This window comes from Lathyrus oleraceus, chromosome 2, assembly GCF_024323335.1.
Source record: "Lathyrus oleraceus cultivar Zhongwan6 chromosome 2, CAAS_Psat_ZW6_1.0, whole genome shotgun sequence".
NCBI lineage: Eukaryota > Viridiplantae > Streptophyta > Magnoliopsida > Fabales > Fabaceae > Lathyrus > Lathyrus oleraceus.
The window spans coordinates 42,465,016-42,483,390 of NC_066580.1; the positions used below are offsets into that span (position 1 = coordinate 42,465,016).

The following is an 18,375-nucleotide window of genomic DNA, read 5'->3' on the forward strand; positions in this document are numbered from 1 at the left end:
ATACTTAACTACATATACAATATACTAGTATGAAATTATCAACTAAGCAATTATATATCAATTATTATAACATATTTTCAACTACCTAAATTGTCCCCCCTCCCAAATTAATTACACTTACAAAAGGGCATGCAAAATGTGTATTTGACAAATGGCCAAAGTAATACTCTCTCTCTCTATCTCTCTCTATCTCTCTCTCTCTCTCTCTCTCTCTCTCTCAATAAAAGGAAGAAGATGAAGATGGTTTTAGAAGATAAACCAGATTCTGACTGAAAATTTACTCTCGTACTTCAAAAACATTAATCAGGAAAGTGTTCTTTCATTCTAATTTTATCTTTGTAGGATTATATATCTCAGGGGGAGCTTTGTGCTTCTGTAAGATGTATTATTCAGTGATTACCCTGTACAAAATTATTCATCAAAATACATGTTTTATCATCATCAAAAAATGGGAGATTGTTAGAACAAGATTTGGTTCTGCATATACACCTTGAGTTTTGATGATAATAATATTGTATTTGTGTGAGAACAATTTTGGTACCCTAATGGTTTGTTATTGTGTAGCTTTAACATCCAGTTCCAATTCTGAATATATGACGTGCAACGTCATCAATTTTTGAACAGTGTGCTTCAAATCCGCTTATGCGCCAGCTATTAGAAGTTCTGGAAGATGCTCAATATTGTTGTTGCAATGATCTTTCTACTTCTGTGTTGGTTCACTCTTGAGAAGCATCCGAGGAGACACAATGTTGTTGCTGCAATGTTCTCTCAGTTCATGCTTCTAAACGTGACTCTGATCACCAAACTTATGAATAATGGAAAGCTTATGAAGTTGTGTTATGTAGCTGAAGATTCTTAAGATCTCAAGCTATACGATTGAAGTTATCAAGGTTCTGTCTGAAAATTCTGAAGACTCTAAAGATTCTGAAGATACCAAAAATCTCAAGCCAGACTACTGACGTTGTCAAGGTTCTGAGCAAAGATTCTGAATCCAGCTTTATGTTTATTTATTTCATGCTTCATCAACTTTCATCAGAAGCCAATGAACTTGAAGATAAGATCAAATGGGAACATGATCAAATAATACATAGTACAAATCGAACATCCTTTCCACTGCCTGATTTCATGGGCAAGGACAGTACTATACATCACACCTATCATTGAATTTGTGGGCGTAGGACGGTATGCAATATCACTCATATCCCATCCAACTGTGGACAACTGCTCTATAAGCTTTTCCCTTTTTGCCCTCCAACGGTCTTCTTCTTATGTTATATAAGTGAGACTTGGAGACTTAAAGAAAACGTCGGTGATACAATATTTTGACAAGTCTATTTCTTTGTGAAAAGCTTTCATTTGTTTGTACACATTTTTTCTTTAAGTGTTTGTTTATTCATTTGTGTAAAATCTGCTTGTATAAAAGCATCTTGTAACATACAAATATTATTCAAACTGTTTGTTTGATTCCTTAAGGAGGTTATCCTTGAGAAGACAAAGAAGGTTGTTCTTTGTGAGTCCTTAAGGAGACTAGGGGATAGTTAGATCCTTGAGAAGACAAAGAAGGTTATTCTTTGTGATTATTGTAATTTGTTGATTATAGTAGATTAAGTCTTTGTGTATAAGGCAAAATCACCTTGGCGGGTGGACTGGAGTAGCTTTGAGTTTCAAGCGAACCAGGATAAAATTACTTGTGTTTTTATCTCTTAATTTGTTATTAACTTGTTAGTGGTGTTCTTATTTTGGAAAAAGCTTTTGCTTGTAAAACCAAATTCAAACCCCCATTTATCGTGTTTTTCGCACCTTCACAAGTGCTGTGAAATATTAGTAATAGTAATTATACACATATATTTCCGTAAATAGGGCATTGCTTGTTATCATTTATCTAGTCTTCCATAAACACGTTCCACCTAACTTTGAGTAGAGGTAAACTAAACAAGAGGCCCCTAGTTGTACTCATGAATCCTCTTCAAATTAATGAAGTATCTCAGGTATACGACATTGGCATAGTATGCACTTTTGTCCATAAATATGGATGTGTCAACTAGATAAAAAAGGTATGACCTCAATGCACATACTCTATGACGTGTCAGCCTCAACTACCGCATCCAGGTGGTATTTATACAATATCTCCAGAAATCCAAATATGGCATGACATCCTCTGGGAGGACGATGTCTCCAGGAGACACGTGAACTCTGAAAGATGATGCTTCTGCATCAAATGAAGTGGCACCAACAACTGAATGAGAGGGTTTATCTCTTTCCCTTCGAACGAAAGCATGATTGACCACTCTATCATGCATCAATATCTCTATGTTGTGAGCCATTTTACTTGTAATTACACCAGAAAAGTTATATAATAATCAGAAAAGCCAAACTCAGGGGACAAAACAGGCAAAGTTTGGAAGTTAACTTCTACATCATGCTAAAACTAGAAGAAACAAAGAAGCAAAGCACACCCAAATGCTATAACCCTCAAACTTCAAAAATCTAAATACAATTCTCACTAACAATCTATTATGCTTCCTAATTTACCATAAACAACTTATTTTGCATTTAAGTTCAAACTAATACATCACAAAACAAAACAAAAATGAGAAACTTATCGAACATGAGAAATCAGTTATTTTTAGATTGAATGAAGTGGAGTAAAGGTTGATTTATATCCTAGGATTGAATGTGAGAAAGCTTGGAAAATGATGGAAATAGAGTTTTCTCACGAGCTCTATTTTGGATTTTAAGTAAACTTTCTAAAATGAAAAAGGAAAGCTGAAAGTCTGATACGTTATACAAATCAAATCGATCCGGACATTAACTTTTGTATAAAATACTGACATTAATCTCCGTAAAAAATATGAATGTTAACCTCCGTATTGCTTCAGATCTATTCCTTGACCAAGGTACTGAACAATGGTTGCATTTTTTGTGTGTTTGAAGGTTAAGTTCCTAATTTTAGGAATATTATTAATTTTTCACCCGGTGAACACCACTAAAGGGTGCAAACAGTAATGCCCTTATTTAAGATGTCATGTAAAATTATAAAAAAAGTGATGTTGTTTAGAATCTTACTTAAATTTAAAAGGGTTAAATACACTCCCCTTGCAAAGTTAGCAAGTTTCGGTATCCCCCCATATTATCATTTTTTTATTCCCCCTTTTAATTTAAAGATTCTAGGTGTTTGGCCCCCCAATGCCACTTGGCACAAATAATCTTTATTTTGTAATGACTTAGCAGGTTTAGTTGATATTTTATTTTCTATTAAATTAAAAGGGTGGTCTAGTTGGCATTTGTGTTTGGCCCCAATCAAACCCTAGAACCACAACCTCTACCCAATCGATTTGTGCATTTTTTTCATCCCCAAACTAATTCCCATCTGCTGCTCCAATCTATTTGTGCAGTCGTTCCATCCACCGCTCCAATCGATTTATGGTTTCGAGTTCTCAGCTGCTATCATCTTCTTCATCCAAATGGGCGGTAGAAAAACATCATCAAATGGTTTGAATCTACCCATATGTGGATGTGATCAAGCAATAAAGATGTGGAAGTCAAACACAGTCAAAAACCTTAACAGAAAATTCTGGAGATGTCGAAATGTTGGGGTAAGATATTTCTAGATTTGTTATTTATTTTTCAGGGAAAGTTCATTTTGTAATCTTCGTTTTCTATGTATAATATGGAAATTTGTGACATATTTGTATGAGATGATGAACTTGGATTCAATCAGTTTCATGGTGGGAATAGACCTCAAAAAACTGCACCAAATTGCAATAATTGTGAAGTGATAATGGCTTATTTGAGTGAATTTGGGAAGGACATAGGCAAGGAATTTGGGAAGGAGTTTAGAAAGGAATATGGTGTCCAACTCAAATCGAGGAAGCTTGAAAAGATAAAGAAGAAGCTTCAAATGAAGAAGAACAAAAGTCAATGTTTAACCTTTGCACTTATGGTGCCTTGGATTATGTTTTCCATTGTTTACAAATCCATGTAATATGTATTTTATAAGTTATGGTCAAATTAGGCATTTTGAAGTTATGTACTTTATGTTTTTCATTCTGAAGTTCATGTAATATGGATAAATAGAAATGACAGTGTATGAATTCCTATTTATTAATGAAAATTTTGGTATTTGTTATTTCCAATTTTGAGTTAAACTGAAATATTTGATATTGATAATAATAAGCACAAATAGTGCACATAAACCAGTTATGTCATTACAAAATGGCACATAAAGTGTACATAAACCAACAAAGTCATTACAAAATGGGACATAAAGTGCATATGTCAGAAAGTCATTACAAAATGAAACTTCAAAGTGCATTACAAAATGAAACATAAAGTACTTAAAATGTCACAAAAACCATTGCAAAATCTTTCACTTGATCTACTTAGAAGGATTCTTTGGCTTGTTTCTCCTAAATTTCTTGATTTTGAGACATGTACCATGATTAGAATTAGAACCCACTGCAGAATCTTCCTGAGTCAGTTTATCTGCATCATTCTCTGTTATAGTAATTGGTTGGTCAGAATTTGAACCAGAACCTATAATAGGTTTTTGAAACCATTTTAGCTTCAATCTTTCTGAAACCTTTTTGTAATCTTCCCAACAAGTCTTTTAACATTCTTAGCAAGCCTATTATTTGCAGGTTGTTCAACCATGTTTGGAATAACATATGTCTTAATTTCATGTAATTTATACATAACTTCGTCAAATATATCAACAAATAAACTATGTGGTGCATCCAGTTGAGTTGCAACATTCTTAGTTACATCAGGTTGAGTTACATCAGGTTCAGTTGTACGCCCTTTTGGTTTCCTCTGTAAAAAATAAACGGATGGTTATATGTTGGAAACTCCGTGCAAAAGTTAAATCATGTATAACATTAGACCTAGCTTAGTTACCTTTATTTTCAAGGCATTTGGATCTTGAGTTATGCTCTTGTATGACAATGAATTGTTCCCAAATTTATCACATTTGGTACATTTATAAGACACACATGTTCTTCTTCTCCTAACATCATCTTCACCATATTCCCTAATTCTAACTTTTCTAGGTCTGTGAGGTCGAGTTTTGTACAAAGGTGGTTGAAGCTCCTCAACTTCAAATTCAGGCTAGATGTCCATCCCATTTATGAGACTCACATAAAAACTATAACAAAGTGCATACTTTTGTCTTGAATAACATTCATCAATAGAGTCTTCTGGGTTTTGTTTTATATAACTTAGAGCAGCAACTGCATGTCTACATAGAATGCCAACTAATTCCCAAAAATTACAGTTGCATGATCTTTTTCCAATAACTCTTGTATGTTGAATGTGTGTGTAACCTATAATTGTTCAACCATTGACTAAGTTGGACACCAATGACCACTATTAAACACCTTTTTATCTAATATTCTCCTAGGCATAAGCATAACCCTATGTTGCCATTTGTCAAGTTTTGTGACAAATGTTGCCATCATATTCATAAGGTACATTCTAATCCACTCACACATGGTTAAGATAGGCTTATCCCTAGAAACTAAAATTGCGACATTAAATGACTCTGGAATATTTTTCATTAAAGCATCACATTTTTGGTAAAAAGTAAATGCATGCTTACACCAACATTTGGTAGGAACTCCCATCAGCGATGTCCATGCATTAAATTCCAATTGTTTGATTTCATTCATCTTTTGCAATCAAGCTTAGTAGTAAGTTTCTTTGGCCGCTCTTATCATTAAATCCTTTATAAGTGAGCCACCTCCAAACTTTTTCTTAAAATTTGCATACAAATTCCTGAGGCATAACCTATGCTCAATCCTCTCAAACATTTCATTAAACACAACCACTAATCCCTGACAAAAACAAACAGTCATACATTTTGCTGAACTTAGATGAAATGAACAAAGGAAACAATTTCAATTAACTAAAAAAATACATACCTTCTGCTGATTTGGGATGCAAATATATATTATATCTTGTCCAATATCTTCCATTAATAAATGAATAAACCACCTCCAACTTTCCTTTATTTCAGTTTCAACAATCACAAAAGCCAAAGGAAAATACTAGTCATTTGGGTCCCTACCCACAACTATTAGAAGTTGTCCACCATACTTTGCTTTTAAATGGCAGTCATCAACTCCAATAAATGGTCTACAACCATGTATGAAACCATTCTTACAACCATCAAAATAAAAGTAAAAAGATCCAAACCTTGGTTGTATCGATGGACTTGGCCTGTCAACATTGATCTTCACAGTATTCCCAATATTAACCATTCTTAACTCATCAGCATGCCTCCATAAATTTGCATACTGCTTATCAACATCTCCCTCAATAATCTTCTTGGAAATCAACTTTTCCTTCCATGCTCTAGCAACAGTGATCCCTACAGAATAGTGTTGTCCCATATCTTGCATAATATCATGAATTCTAACTGTATTAGTTTGTGTTTGCATTTTCTTCACTACTATCTTAGTCATCCACTTTGAGTTTGCAGATCTATTGCATATGTGTGGGTATCCACCAATGTCTTTATAACGTAAGTGTGTTGATGGCCCACTTTAGAGCATATAACTAAAAAATCACATTTAACCTTGCATTATACCCATACCCTACAACTCTCATTTTCCACAAAGGTAATTTCCCTACCATTTAATACTTACCACTCACGTATTGCATCTCTAAAATCAGCTAGAGACTTAAATTCCATGCCCCACTTAAACTGATAGTCTTTATTAAATTGCTCTTTCCTAAACTTTTTAAACTTAGGTCCTTGACTTTTCTCATCATCAGATTCATCTGGATATGAGTCATCCAATTCTTTACTACAATATTCATCATCCTCCATTTTCTTTTTGGAACTACAAATTAATCCTACAACTATGTTACATTCATTCAGGGGGTGGGTAAAATCAAAACCATATGTAATAACAGTTGTCCTCTCATCCTCATTATCATCAAACCTTCAACACCCTTATCATCAATTGCTTCCATATTTTTCATTTCATTAATGAACCTAGGTTCCTTCATTATCAGTTTTATATCAATCAAATCGTGTTCCAAATAAATGTGGCCATCGACTTGATTTGCATAAGCATATACAACAAAATCATATCCATCATCATCGTTTCTTATCTGAATTATTTTTCATCTATTTCTATTATTTTAGTCCAAGCCCTATAACTTCCTTCTTTATAACCCCATCCCTTCACCAATTTCTTAAGTTTATAAATACTCTATTTCTCAATGTGCTGCCCAGAAACTAAGGTTTGAACCCCACCTTTGTAGAATAATTCGTTGCGTTGTTCCTTATAAACTCACCTCCATAGTGAAAAACAACATTAAAGACTTGCATGTTCTGCGAAAGGTATTTACCTATTCAACGTTACACCATTACAACATTATAACATTACAATCACTATAACAAGATAGTTCAAATAGGCTTACCTGAGACATCTCAATGTGCTGCCTAGAAACGAAGATTTCAACCCGTCTGATGAATGTAAAAGCTTCGAAAGCTTCGTGTTTTGTCCTTCAAAGCTTCGTCATGCATCTTCGTCTTCTCCAATGGCGTCTTCGTCTTCCTTTAGTGTTTGATTTGGGAATGAAAACGTAACCCTAATTTTATAGGGGTAAAAACAACGTTTCATCAATTACTGCCAACTAGACCAACCAACATTTGCCAAGTCAATAAAATCGAAACTTGTTAACTTTGTCGAAGCAAAGTGTATTTAACTCAATTTAAAATAGTTTTATCTATACATTGACTACACGTTTTATTTATTGAATAATGCCGATAAAAAAATATTAAACCAAAATAAAAAGAAATATTGAATAGTGATTAAAGAACAGTAAAATAAGTCACCCAAAGATTTTTTTTCTTCATATGTTAGAATTTAGATCTAAAAATATTTACATATTTATAAAATCCCAAATTGGATAAATATAAAATTTTGAAGCTGAATTAAATTACATAAAAGAGTATATTTTTTATGCATGAAATTTTTTTCTTTCTTTCTAGTGGTATTTATTAAATATTTATTACACTGAATTCACCCAAATGCCATGCAACTAATAACTTTTTGTTAAGTTGAGATCGCAAGAACAAACTCTGCGTCTGTTCAGATTCCATTCCATTTTCCAATTTCCAAACCATGAAGCTGAATTCAACACTGTCGCCACACATCAGGTTCTTTCATTCATCCACTTTCTCACTCACACGTCGCTTCGATCTCGACGTTAATCACGTCGGATCCCATCGATCGACGCTAATTCCACATTCGCTTCGCTTCAATTCAATATTTTCTGTTTTTGGTCTATAGATTCCGAAATTGAGTTATCGGTGATCGTTTTCTTGATTAACCATTAAAGTATGATTGTTTTGTTTTGCAGAAACTGTGGTGTTGTTTAATGAGTGGTGAAAAATGCAGCGTGCTCCGGTGACGGTGGAGGAACTGTTGTTGGAAAAAGCGATTAAGGATGAATGTCAATGGGAGAATCTTCCAAGGCGACTTCAACAAACGGTTCCTTCCAAGGAAGAATGGATCTCAAGGTAACAATCTTCCTCTCTGATTTTTCATTGTTATTTGTGCTGTAACTGTTCATGTTATGGTTAGTATTAGAAAGTAGTAATAAGTATTTATCCAATTTAATTACAACTAAGTAATTCGAAAGTGGTTATAACTTATAACTACTTTAATTATTAATTCAGCTTAAATAAGCTCTTCTTAACCTAGAAGAGCTTATTTACGATTTATTTGAACTTATCTTATAACCAAAACAGTTGTGTAAGTGTTTGTGAGAGCTTAGGTAAACATCTTATGACACGTTCATAAGCTGTTTTATACTATTTCGATAAGTTTGACAGGATAGCTTATAAAATCAGTTAAAAAATTCAATGAAAATTGTTTGACCACTTTATCTCTTTGTTAACGGAAACAGTTAAAGATAGTCGATTAAATAAGTAGTTTATCCAATATTGTACTCTTATGATGTGCAAGATCGAGTGTTGTATCGTAAGATACTGCGTTCTAAGGATGCCTGAGAGTGTTACGATCAAAGAAAGACCGTTTTCATTGCCGGTGTGGATAAGATCGAGCTTTTTAAGGCAAGATCGTAAAAAAATGTGTTGGCCTTTTGGCCTGAACATGTGTTTATACGTAGGGGCAGTCCTCACTCTACCAACCGATTTTGTAGGGTTGAGTTAAACCCAACTATATTTCTTAATAATGTTTAATGTTTTTGTGTATGTGTGTATACATATGAATGAATTTACCATTTTTCTCTTGGGTAGAACCTTACGTGTCGTACTAACAATCCAAGTTTTAGGATCTTTCACAAACCGACCGATCCTACTTAAGATCTCTAGCTTGACTACATTGCTTATGGCCGTTGAAAGAGTTAAAATTTGTGGCTTTACTCTTTAGCTTTTACCACCGAAAACAAAATTATTCAGAGTCACTGATAAATTGAGAGCAGCTGAGACCTAAGTAGTGGAGTACAGTGGCCCCTATAATATCATAACTTTGAATTTGCGAGAGCATTGCAGTTGCTTGTTTGGCATCTCTGCATTGTTACACTCGTGCTCTTTTTGGGTAAGATTTTTCATTATTGAAGTTCAAAGAAAGAATTTAGAGATATTTTATTGCACTTCTATAACTCTTATTATAATACAACCTTTTCAAAGAAGAAGAAATTGCATCGCAATACTGGTTTTTGCAATATTTACCCAAAGTTGAATCCTCATCCTGTTGCTACTACTACTTACTATCTGGCTTTCTCATCCTCTATGTTTCTCTCTGTGTGCATGCGTGTGAGGAGGTAGGGGAAACAAATAACTTCATTAGACAGAAAAATCTTCATTATGGAACTATCAGGGAACTTAGCGAAGATTTTCATGTGCACTTTAGTTTGGTTTAGAAAGAAGCATACCTTTCAAGGGTATAATAGTATAAATTTGCACAGGAACCAGGAAGCTTTTGATTTTCAATGGCTGTATGTAGTGCCTTTAACTAGAAAATAAATATAATAAACAGAAATTCTGATTTTGAGAGCGGATTCTCACATCTGTGTTTTTTCTTCTCTAAATTAGGTTTCCGTAAGGTGATAATTTCTTGAATTACATGTCGTTTTTTGGTTGGTAAATTCCTAACTTTAATACTTCCTTCTCTATTGTTGGCCACGGGTATTTCATGCAGAACAATTGAATACTGTGTAAAGAAGAGACTTCAATGGAATAGTTGTTTGGCTCGTAAATTTTGTAAAGAAAGCGAGTATTATGAAAATATGATGCGGTACTTGCGGAAGAATCTAGCTGTATGTGCTTTTCAGAATGTCCGGTACTCTGTTTGATTCCTGAAATTTGAACTTCTATATCAAATACACTGTTACAAATCTTTATATGCCTTTGTTCTTACGAGATTAGAAAGATATGATAGAATTTTGTGCAGAGATTTGAAGTTTATATTATGCTTCGAAAATCAAAATTGTGAATGTTGTAATTATAAGATATTTTAATTTCTTTAGCTCTAAGATCACTTTTGGTAACTAATTTGATCAAATAACCTTGTGATTTTATTTTAAAAGAGAGAAAAAAAACTGTTATTTCTTGTACTTGGTATTTAAGAACTCCACATATAACCAGTACTTTCCAGATTTTAGCCAGTGCACTCATCTTTTGCTTTTTCAGTTGTACATCTGAATTTAATGTTCTTGTTGTCACTTGCAGCTATTTCCTTATCATCTGGTGGATTATGTTTGTCGTGTAATGAGACTATCACCTTTCAGATATTATTGTGATATGCTTTTTGAAGTAATGAAAAATGGTAACTATGTTGCTTGCTTGTTGAAATTCCAACTGAGTTAACTCAATGCATGAGGATTGTGCCTAACATTAGTTAAATATAGCATGATTTTGAGGGAATATTTTTTTGATGACTGTTATTTTAAGAGGAAAAGATTGATATTTCCACAATATAGCGGATACTTTTGTTGGCCTTTTTTTGTCACTTCACTTTTTATTTAAATTAGTAGTCAGTATTCCTTCATCAATTCAAGTAAAAACTAAAATGCATAAATTGAAAGAAAAAATATTGAGAAGAAAAATGTTATCATGGTGAGGTATGTATATGATTAATTTGGATAGAATATAGAAAATCTAGATTGAAAGAGGAATTTTTTTTTTAAATTATGCAGATGCTATACAAAATAGGGAATTTGAATTTAAAATTTACTAAAAGAAAAGAAGTTAACATTGACATTGACAATTTTTTTAGAGGGATACTTGCTAGTAGAATAGACGCTTGAGAAAGGATCTCTACTTCCATTGCAGTTGCTCCTTTGGCATCTCTGTAGTGTTACATTCGTGCCACTTTGTTTTTTATTTAAATTATGCCAGAAAGTATTCTTCCATCAATTTAAGTAAAAAATAAAAAAAACATCGAATGAAAGAAAAAAATATTCAAGAGAAAAATGTTATCAGCATGGGGCATTTATAATTGATTTTGAGCAAATATAGAAAAGATATATTTTAAATTATAGATAAGATATACAAAATAGGCAATTTGAATTTAAAAGAAAAGAAATTAATATTAACGTGTCATTTTTAGGATAATAGATTAAGAAAACAAGTCATTCTAAAAAGTACATGAATGAATGCACAAGATACTAAAATGTCACTTTGGTTTGATATGATCTTTCAGTTCTTGTTATTAAATCATAATATGTGCATGATTTATTGGACTTTATATTTCATCATTGATTAATTTCATATTATACTAAATGTTTGTTCGAGTAGAAACTGGCCAATTTCCTGCTTGTTTTGATTATTTGCAGAACAACCTTATGACAGCATCCCAAATTTTAGTGCTGCAGATGCTTTAAGACTTACAGGAATTGGGAGAAATGAATTTATTGATATAATGAATAAGTGCAGATCTAAGGTACTGCTAAGATTTTTCCTGTATGTCAATGTTATTGACGGCGGACAATGGCGAAAAGCCAAAAATCCGCCATATGATGCTGCCCTAAAACACCACGGCACCGCTGTCCTTCACAAATTGGTCATGGCAGTTGTCAAAAAATCTGCCAACACGATCTGCATGCCCGATATTTGACAACACTACTGTAGGTTACACATAAAAGTATACTTAATACTTGAATTGCATCTATGCCATTTTATGCATATTCACCTGTAGCAATCCTTGTTTCCATCTTACGTTCTAGGCTTCTATTCAATTGGTAAAAAGGAAAGATAATGAACCTTTGTATAAGCTGGCATGCCATTAAAGTCGATGTATAGAAGGAATCAGTTATGTTTAGGATCATAGCAAGACAGACATATATGCTTGCATTATATATTCTCAATGACATTACTTAGAGATAAAATAGGTGATTTCTTCATTTTCTTCTTTTCCAACCATTATGCTCAGCAATTTGAGTTTATGAATTCAGCAACTTCACTGCCCCTTGTTCTGGATAATGATTTGGTTTTGCATAATATAATCAACCCATCTCGAATATACCATATGCTCAAAGTACGCTTGCAATTTATATTATTCCTAACTCACCTGTCAATGCTCTTTTGGGAATATCCAGAAAATAATGTGGAAACTGAACAAGTCAATAGCAAAAGAACTTTTGCCTACTCAACCTGTGGATTTTCCAGTTGAACCCTGGTGGGGAGTTTGTCTCGTGAACTTTACCTTGGAGGAATTTAAGGTGGGGTATGTCTTTCACCCTTATAAGATAGAGGAGGATTTACTAAATTAATGGTCGATTGGCAGTGGAAAAAAAACATTTGGAAAAATGCTAGAAATTGTCTACTCTTACTTTGTTGCCTATTTCTTCTCATCTTTAATAGAAGCTATCAAATGAGGAAACGGCTGTAGTAGACAAAGCCTGTAAGGAGGAAGCAAATTCATTTGTCATGTTTGATCCTGATACCGTAAGGGGTCTTTGCAGACGAGGACTGGTCTATTTTGAAGTTCCTATACATCCTGATGATCGGTTTAAAGGTTTATTCTGCTTATGGTTTGTTCTATATATGTTAGCTTAATAAGTTTTACTTTCATAACTTCTATATCGTATAATTCCTGAGTTTTTGTCTGAAGCTTCATAATTTAAATAAGTAGGGTAGAATCAGTTGTGTTTTGCTCTAAATTAAGACAACTGACCAACTGGTATGATCATATTGGTGCCCCAATATTGAAACCATACAGTTCTGCTTATGGAAACATAACCTGCACAATAACAAACATTTCTAAATTAGTTTCATTTATTTACAAGAATGCATTGACCTAAATGATTGAAAGTATATCCAGAACAATTCAATAGCTACTTGAATTCAGATAGTATATTTTATTTAATTAAGATTCAGTTAATGGGTTCAGGTACATATTGGGTATAAAGAAAGACACGGAACTTGTTTCCTATGCAGCTAGATCTTGTTCAGACACTCTTGTCTCTCCTGTGAAATCTCAGCTGTTAAATTAATCTGACGGCTAAGAGATCAACACTCAGGTCTCGGCTGTAGATTAATCCAATGACTGGGATTTGGCCGGAGTGAATCTATACAATGTTGCCCATGAGATATTAGTCCATATGTACTTATGTAGAGCTTTTTTCTTAGAAGTAAAAACAAATTGTCCCTCTTCTACTAAGAACCTTCTCATTGTTATTTCTGTAAGAGAACCTTCTCAATTGTTCTTTTCCAAGAAATAAGAGTAGGCCAGCTAGTCACTGTTGACCCATGCTAAAACATAAAATAACTATTTAATATACTTTTTATGGTGCGCTTTCCATATTGTTGCAGTTCTTGTAAACAAAAGTTATTTATTTTCCCTGATGTTGGTTAGTTTATGATTCCTTAGTTGATGTCTTATGGACTCATAACTTGATATTATAAAAGTAGAACTACTGACCAAAGAATTTTAAAAAAATTAATATATTATTCTTTCTATTATTAATTTTTACCTGCTATTGAAGGGCCACAAATATCCATGGTCTTATTCAGTTACAAAATCATAAGTGGATACATAAAGATGAAAATTAGTTAAAAGAAGATATGACAAATAACATGTAAAACATCATTTTCAAAAGCCGTGTCTCTCGAGTAATTTCAATAATATTTGTGTTTATGGTGGCTCAGTTTCCAGGCTTGAAGGCTTTGTTTCCAATAGGGAGCAGTTGTATGAAGATCCTATTGAAGAGTAAAGTAGTTGTTTCAGTTTGTGTTTACATCATTTTTGTTCAAAGTATATATTTCCACATGGTTCGAGTAATTATGGATCTTTGCTTTCAGGCTGTTGTATGCAGTTTTTGTAGTCTCAAATGAAAATGCAACTGTTAGTGAGTTGGCAACAACCCTACAGGCTGAATTGTCACAATTACAAGCTGCTGCTTCTTTTGTGTGTCGTTTGGGATGGGCTACAAAAGTGATTGATCCCGAATCTATTATTGGAAATTCCAGTATAACTATGTCTCCTAGAAGAAGTACATTCAGTGACGAAGATGCTTCTGTTGCTAGTCAGGGTTCTGAGAATATGTCTATTGATAATGACTCCACTCAGCAAGGAGATGTTTCAGCTTCAGGAAACTATGGTCCTCGTTCTGCCTTTACTCGCGTTGCTTTAATAGTTGATGCTAATATTACATCCTATCTTATGATGGGATCTGTTTCACCAGGTTTATATCTTTTGCTCCTTCTGTCTTGAAGCTTATGTTCATTTAGGATAGTTTTCAGAATTATGTTTTTGAATTATTTTGTTAGTAAGTCTGTGCTGACATAGATAGTTATGAGCAATTCATATTAAGGTTGCTCGTGACCTATTATTGATGTGTACGAGTAAAGCTACCAACCCACCATTATCAGTCACATCTCATGCAGATGTTTTTAGCTCTAAAATTTTATTCTGCCCTAGATCTTATAGTTTTTAATGCAAGATAATGTTTTCAAGCTTCTAAGTGCCTATATTTTCCGGTTGCTGCTTTACTACACATCAGAGTGCGTGCTTCTAGCAGCTTGTGTTTTGGGGCATAAACAACAATTTGATAGCAACCTGGCTATATGTAGAATTGATTTAATAAGTAATCCAGAATATCCTCAATATATAAATTCAAATATTTATCAACAATTTGAGAAGTTTCTTAAAAATATTTAATAAAACTCGTGCTGCTCTTCACTTTTTTTCGGTAATGTGCTTACCAATAGTATAGAAAATCAGTCATGCGAGTCCATTTCAGGACATGGATAAGAGATATGGTGGGACTGTCAGCTAGGACATGTCTTGTAATAAATAATGCAAGTATCTTACAAGAAAAATCCAGATCTACTATCTCTGTTAGTTGAAATGGTAAAGAGATTGGTTTCTCTTGAACACTGTCGCAGTGAAGTCTTTTGAATGGGAAAAAATAGGCAGTAGGAGAGCTATTTCCCTTGAAGTGAGTCAACCCTGCTTGACTTGGAATAATCAGGGTTCAATATTTTGCCTTTGATCGAGATTGGTTTGCATCTTTGATCAAGATCATACTACTTTATTGAACTTTGTCAGGCCTGAAAACTCATGCCGTTACACTATACGAAGCGGGAAAATTGGGTCATGCCAGCATTGCTGATCTTTGCAAGGATCTTAGCACCCTGGAGGGTACAAAATTTGAGGGAGAACTACAGGAATTTGCAAATCATGCGTATAGTCTGCGTTGTGTGTTAGAATGTCTGCATTCAGGTGGAATACCTGCCGACAAAAAAGAAGAGGGAGATATAGATAAACTGGGTACAACTACCTCAGTCAATGATAAGTCAAGTTCTGTGATAGATGAGCCTGAAACCTCTTTGGCTGACAGATCAAGCAACTCCAGTGTTGGAGAAACTGTAGTAAGTACTGATGATTTAGAAAATTCTGAAACAGAGAAGAATGTAGTAGAGACTTCTGTTTACTCAGAACTTATTCCTAGTAGTATGGATGATGGAGCCCATTCTATTACTTTGGAAGATGGCAGTAATCATATTCAGCAAGTTGATAAGTCAGACACAAATTTCCATACCAATGATAAAGTAGTAGAAGTTGAAGGGTCAGATGTTGGAACAGAAATGCAAAAGAAAAAAAAATATCGTGTAGACATTCTCCGGTCTGAAAGTTTGGCTTCTCTTGCACCAGCAACTCTTAACCGTTTGTTCCTTCGTGACTACGATATACTTGTGTCTATAGTGCCCCTTTCCCATTCCTCAATTCTTCCTAGACCCACAGGTCCAGTTCATTTTGGTCCTCCCACATATTCTTCTATGAGTCCTTGGATGAAATTGGTATTGTATTCAACTGCAGCTAGTGGGCCTCTGTCAGTTGTTCTGATGAAAGGACAGTGTATACGCTTGCTTCCTGCTCCATTGGCTGGTTGTGAGAAAGCCCTTATATGGTCCTGGGACAGTACCACAGTAGGAGGGCTAGGAAGGAAATTTGAAGGAAACTTAATAAAGGGAAGCATACTCTTGCATTGTTTAAATTCACTTCTTAAACATTCTGCGGTCTTGGTGCTGCCTCTCAGTAAGTACGATCTTAATAAATCTGGAAAAGCAGCTACTTTGGATATCCCTTTACCATTAAAGAATGCAGATGGGAGTATTGCTTCTGTAGGAGAAGAGTTAGGACTTTGTGAAGAGGAAAATTCGAAACTGAATTCTCTGTTGACGAAATTGTCCGACAAGATGGAACTGTGGACGGTTGGTTATATTCGAGTTTTGAGATTATTTATTGGAAACGAATCAGATCAGTTATCTTCTGAAGTGAAGTACGAATGGGTTCCGTTGAGTTTGGAATTTGGGATGCCACTATTTAGTCCAACCTTGTGCAGTAATATATGTAGAAGGATAATTTCATCGGAGATGCTCCAATCTGGCTCATTTTCTGAACACCATGATGCAATGCAAAACTTAAGGAAGAAGTTGTATGACATTTGTGCTGAGTACCAATCAACAGGTTTCACCGGAAAGCTTCTTTACCAGAAACAGCAAGCAAAGGAATCTTTTGGGAAGCTTAAGAGCCATACTAGTGGAAAACTGAATCCACTTCTAGATCCTTCTTGTCCCATTTCAGGGGCATCAAGTGTCCATCAGAGGTTAAAACTTGCTAATCGACAGCATTGTCAAACTGAAGTGTTGAGCTTTGACGGCAGTGTTCTTAGGTTTGTTATCGAGCTTCTATTAGTTCAATATACTTGAGAATTCATTACATAAAATTGTATTAGCATTATATTGAAAAACATAAAACAGAAGGCCCATTATTTTGATTGCCTAATTATCTTGAGTCTATTGAATGGTGCATGCAGATCATATGAGTTAACTCCAGCTGATGTAGCTGCCACAACGGATGTTAAAGAAGCAACTCAAGCGGATACAATGAAAACTGAAGCAGATGAAAATGATAGCAAAGAAGCGATCCTTCCTGGTGTTAATCTTATTTTTGATGGTTCTAAGTTACTTCCATTTGATATAGGTGCTTGCCTCCAGGCTTGCCAGCCTATTTGCCTAATAACTGAGGCAGCAGCTATCTCAGCATCTGTAGCTATGAAATAGCTCTGCAGTCATTTAGATTACTCCACTTCAAAACTTGGACACAAGTGAATGACAATGCTAAAGATTTACTTGGCAATGTTGATGAAATCATCTGTTTCGTATGCATCTTCAAAGTGGATGGTTTGTGCATAAATTTGGGCTGCGGTTGGCGATAAGGTTCAATTCTTTTGGCTGGTGTCCGTGTTCCTTAGAAATTTGATGACACCTTTTGTACACATTAATACTTAATCAATGCTCTACTTTTTCAGGTTTTTCCAGATCAGGAATCCACATCAACTGGAGCTTTGAACAATGTATATATGACAGGAATTTTATTTGCCACTGTCACATACTTGCAACAGAGAGGACATCAAGTCACGAGTTGCAAATGCTTGATGATAGTGTAACTATAAGGCCATGTGTAATCACATAGTGCCCTAGGTTATTCATCAATACAACACTTTGGTAACAGGAATCAGTTTTTTTTAGACGAATTTCATTTGTTCATACATACATTTAGCCAGATGTGGTGAATGTCAACTGTTTTCAACAACAACAACCAAGCCTTATCCCATTAAGTGGAATCGGCCGCATGGATCAACTTTTGCCATAATATTATATCCAAGACCATGCTTTTATCTAAATGGTTAAGCTCAAGATCTAAAATTGTCAACTGCATTCAAGAACTAAAATTGGAAAACATTATTTGTTTGGTCGAGAATGCATTTTAACTATTGACTTGCCTCTTTCCTCTGTTAGGCTCGGCATAAATTTTTTAAAGGAATAGTCAACTAATTAGAGCATCACTTTAAAGCAATCCATTCAAATTTTACTCTAATGATAAACTC

The 18,375-nt window shown here is 34.3% G+C and overlaps 1 protein-coding gene and 1 long non-coding RNA gene across 7 annotated transcripts; both read left to right on the top strand.

The window, feature by feature from the left end:
* Positions 1-3,279: 3,279 nt before the first annotated feature.
* On the top strand, positions 3,280-4,132 carry LOC127117989 (uncharacterized). 2 transcript variants are annotated; one of them, XR_007802073.1, is made up of 2 exons: positions 3,280-3,596; positions 3,699-4,132. It is a non-coding gene; the product is annotated as an uncharacterized LOC127117989 (long non-coding RNA). The 2 variants fall into 2 exon arrangements; XR_007802072.1 differs by having other exon boundaries at positions 3,722-4,132.
* A 3,872-nt stretch (positions 4,133-8,004) lies between these two features.
* On the top strand, positions 8,005-18,171 carry LOC127117987 (uncharacterized). Of its 5 annotated transcripts, XM_051048115.1 has the most exons (12): positions 8,005-8,170; positions 8,374-8,533; positions 10,179-10,296; positions 10,709-10,805; positions 11,815-11,921; positions 12,577-12,699; positions 12,842-12,995; positions 14,129-14,189; positions 14,282-14,664; positions 15,531-17,157; positions 17,302-17,704; positions 17,797-18,171. In XM_051048115.1, the coding sequence occupies exons 2-11, from the start codon at positions 8,406-8,408 to the stop codon at positions 17,546-17,548; spliced, it is 3,045 nt and encodes a 1,014-aa protein (XP_050904072.1). In that variant the 5' UTR covers positions 8,005-8,170; positions 8,374-8,405; the 3' UTR covers positions 17,549-17,704; positions 17,797-18,171. The 5 variants fall into 5 exon arrangements, with proteins under 5 accessions (XP_050904072.1, XP_050904073.1, XP_050904076.1 ...); XM_051048117.1 differs by lacking the exon at positions 8,005-8,170 and having other exon boundaries at positions 8,505-8,533; positions 10,179-10,319; XM_051048116.1 differs by lacking the exons at positions 8,005-8,170; positions 10,179-10,296 and having other exon boundaries at positions 8,432-8,533.
* Positions 18,172-18,375: the final 204 nt, after the last annotated feature.

Coding starts and splice junctions, on each gene's coding strand:
- LOC127117987 (XM_051048115.1), top strand. CDS start 8,406: ATGCAGCGTGCTCCGGTGACGGTGGAGGAACTGTTGTTGGAAAAAGCG. Junction 12,700..12,841: donor TTACCTTGGAGGAATTTAAG/GTGGGGTATGTC, acceptor CATCTTTAATAG/AAGCTATCAAATGAGGAAAC. Junction 12,996..14,128: donor TCCTGATGATCGGTTTAAAG/GTTTATTCTGCT, acceptor ATGGTGGCTCAG/TTTCCAGGCTTGAAGGCTTT.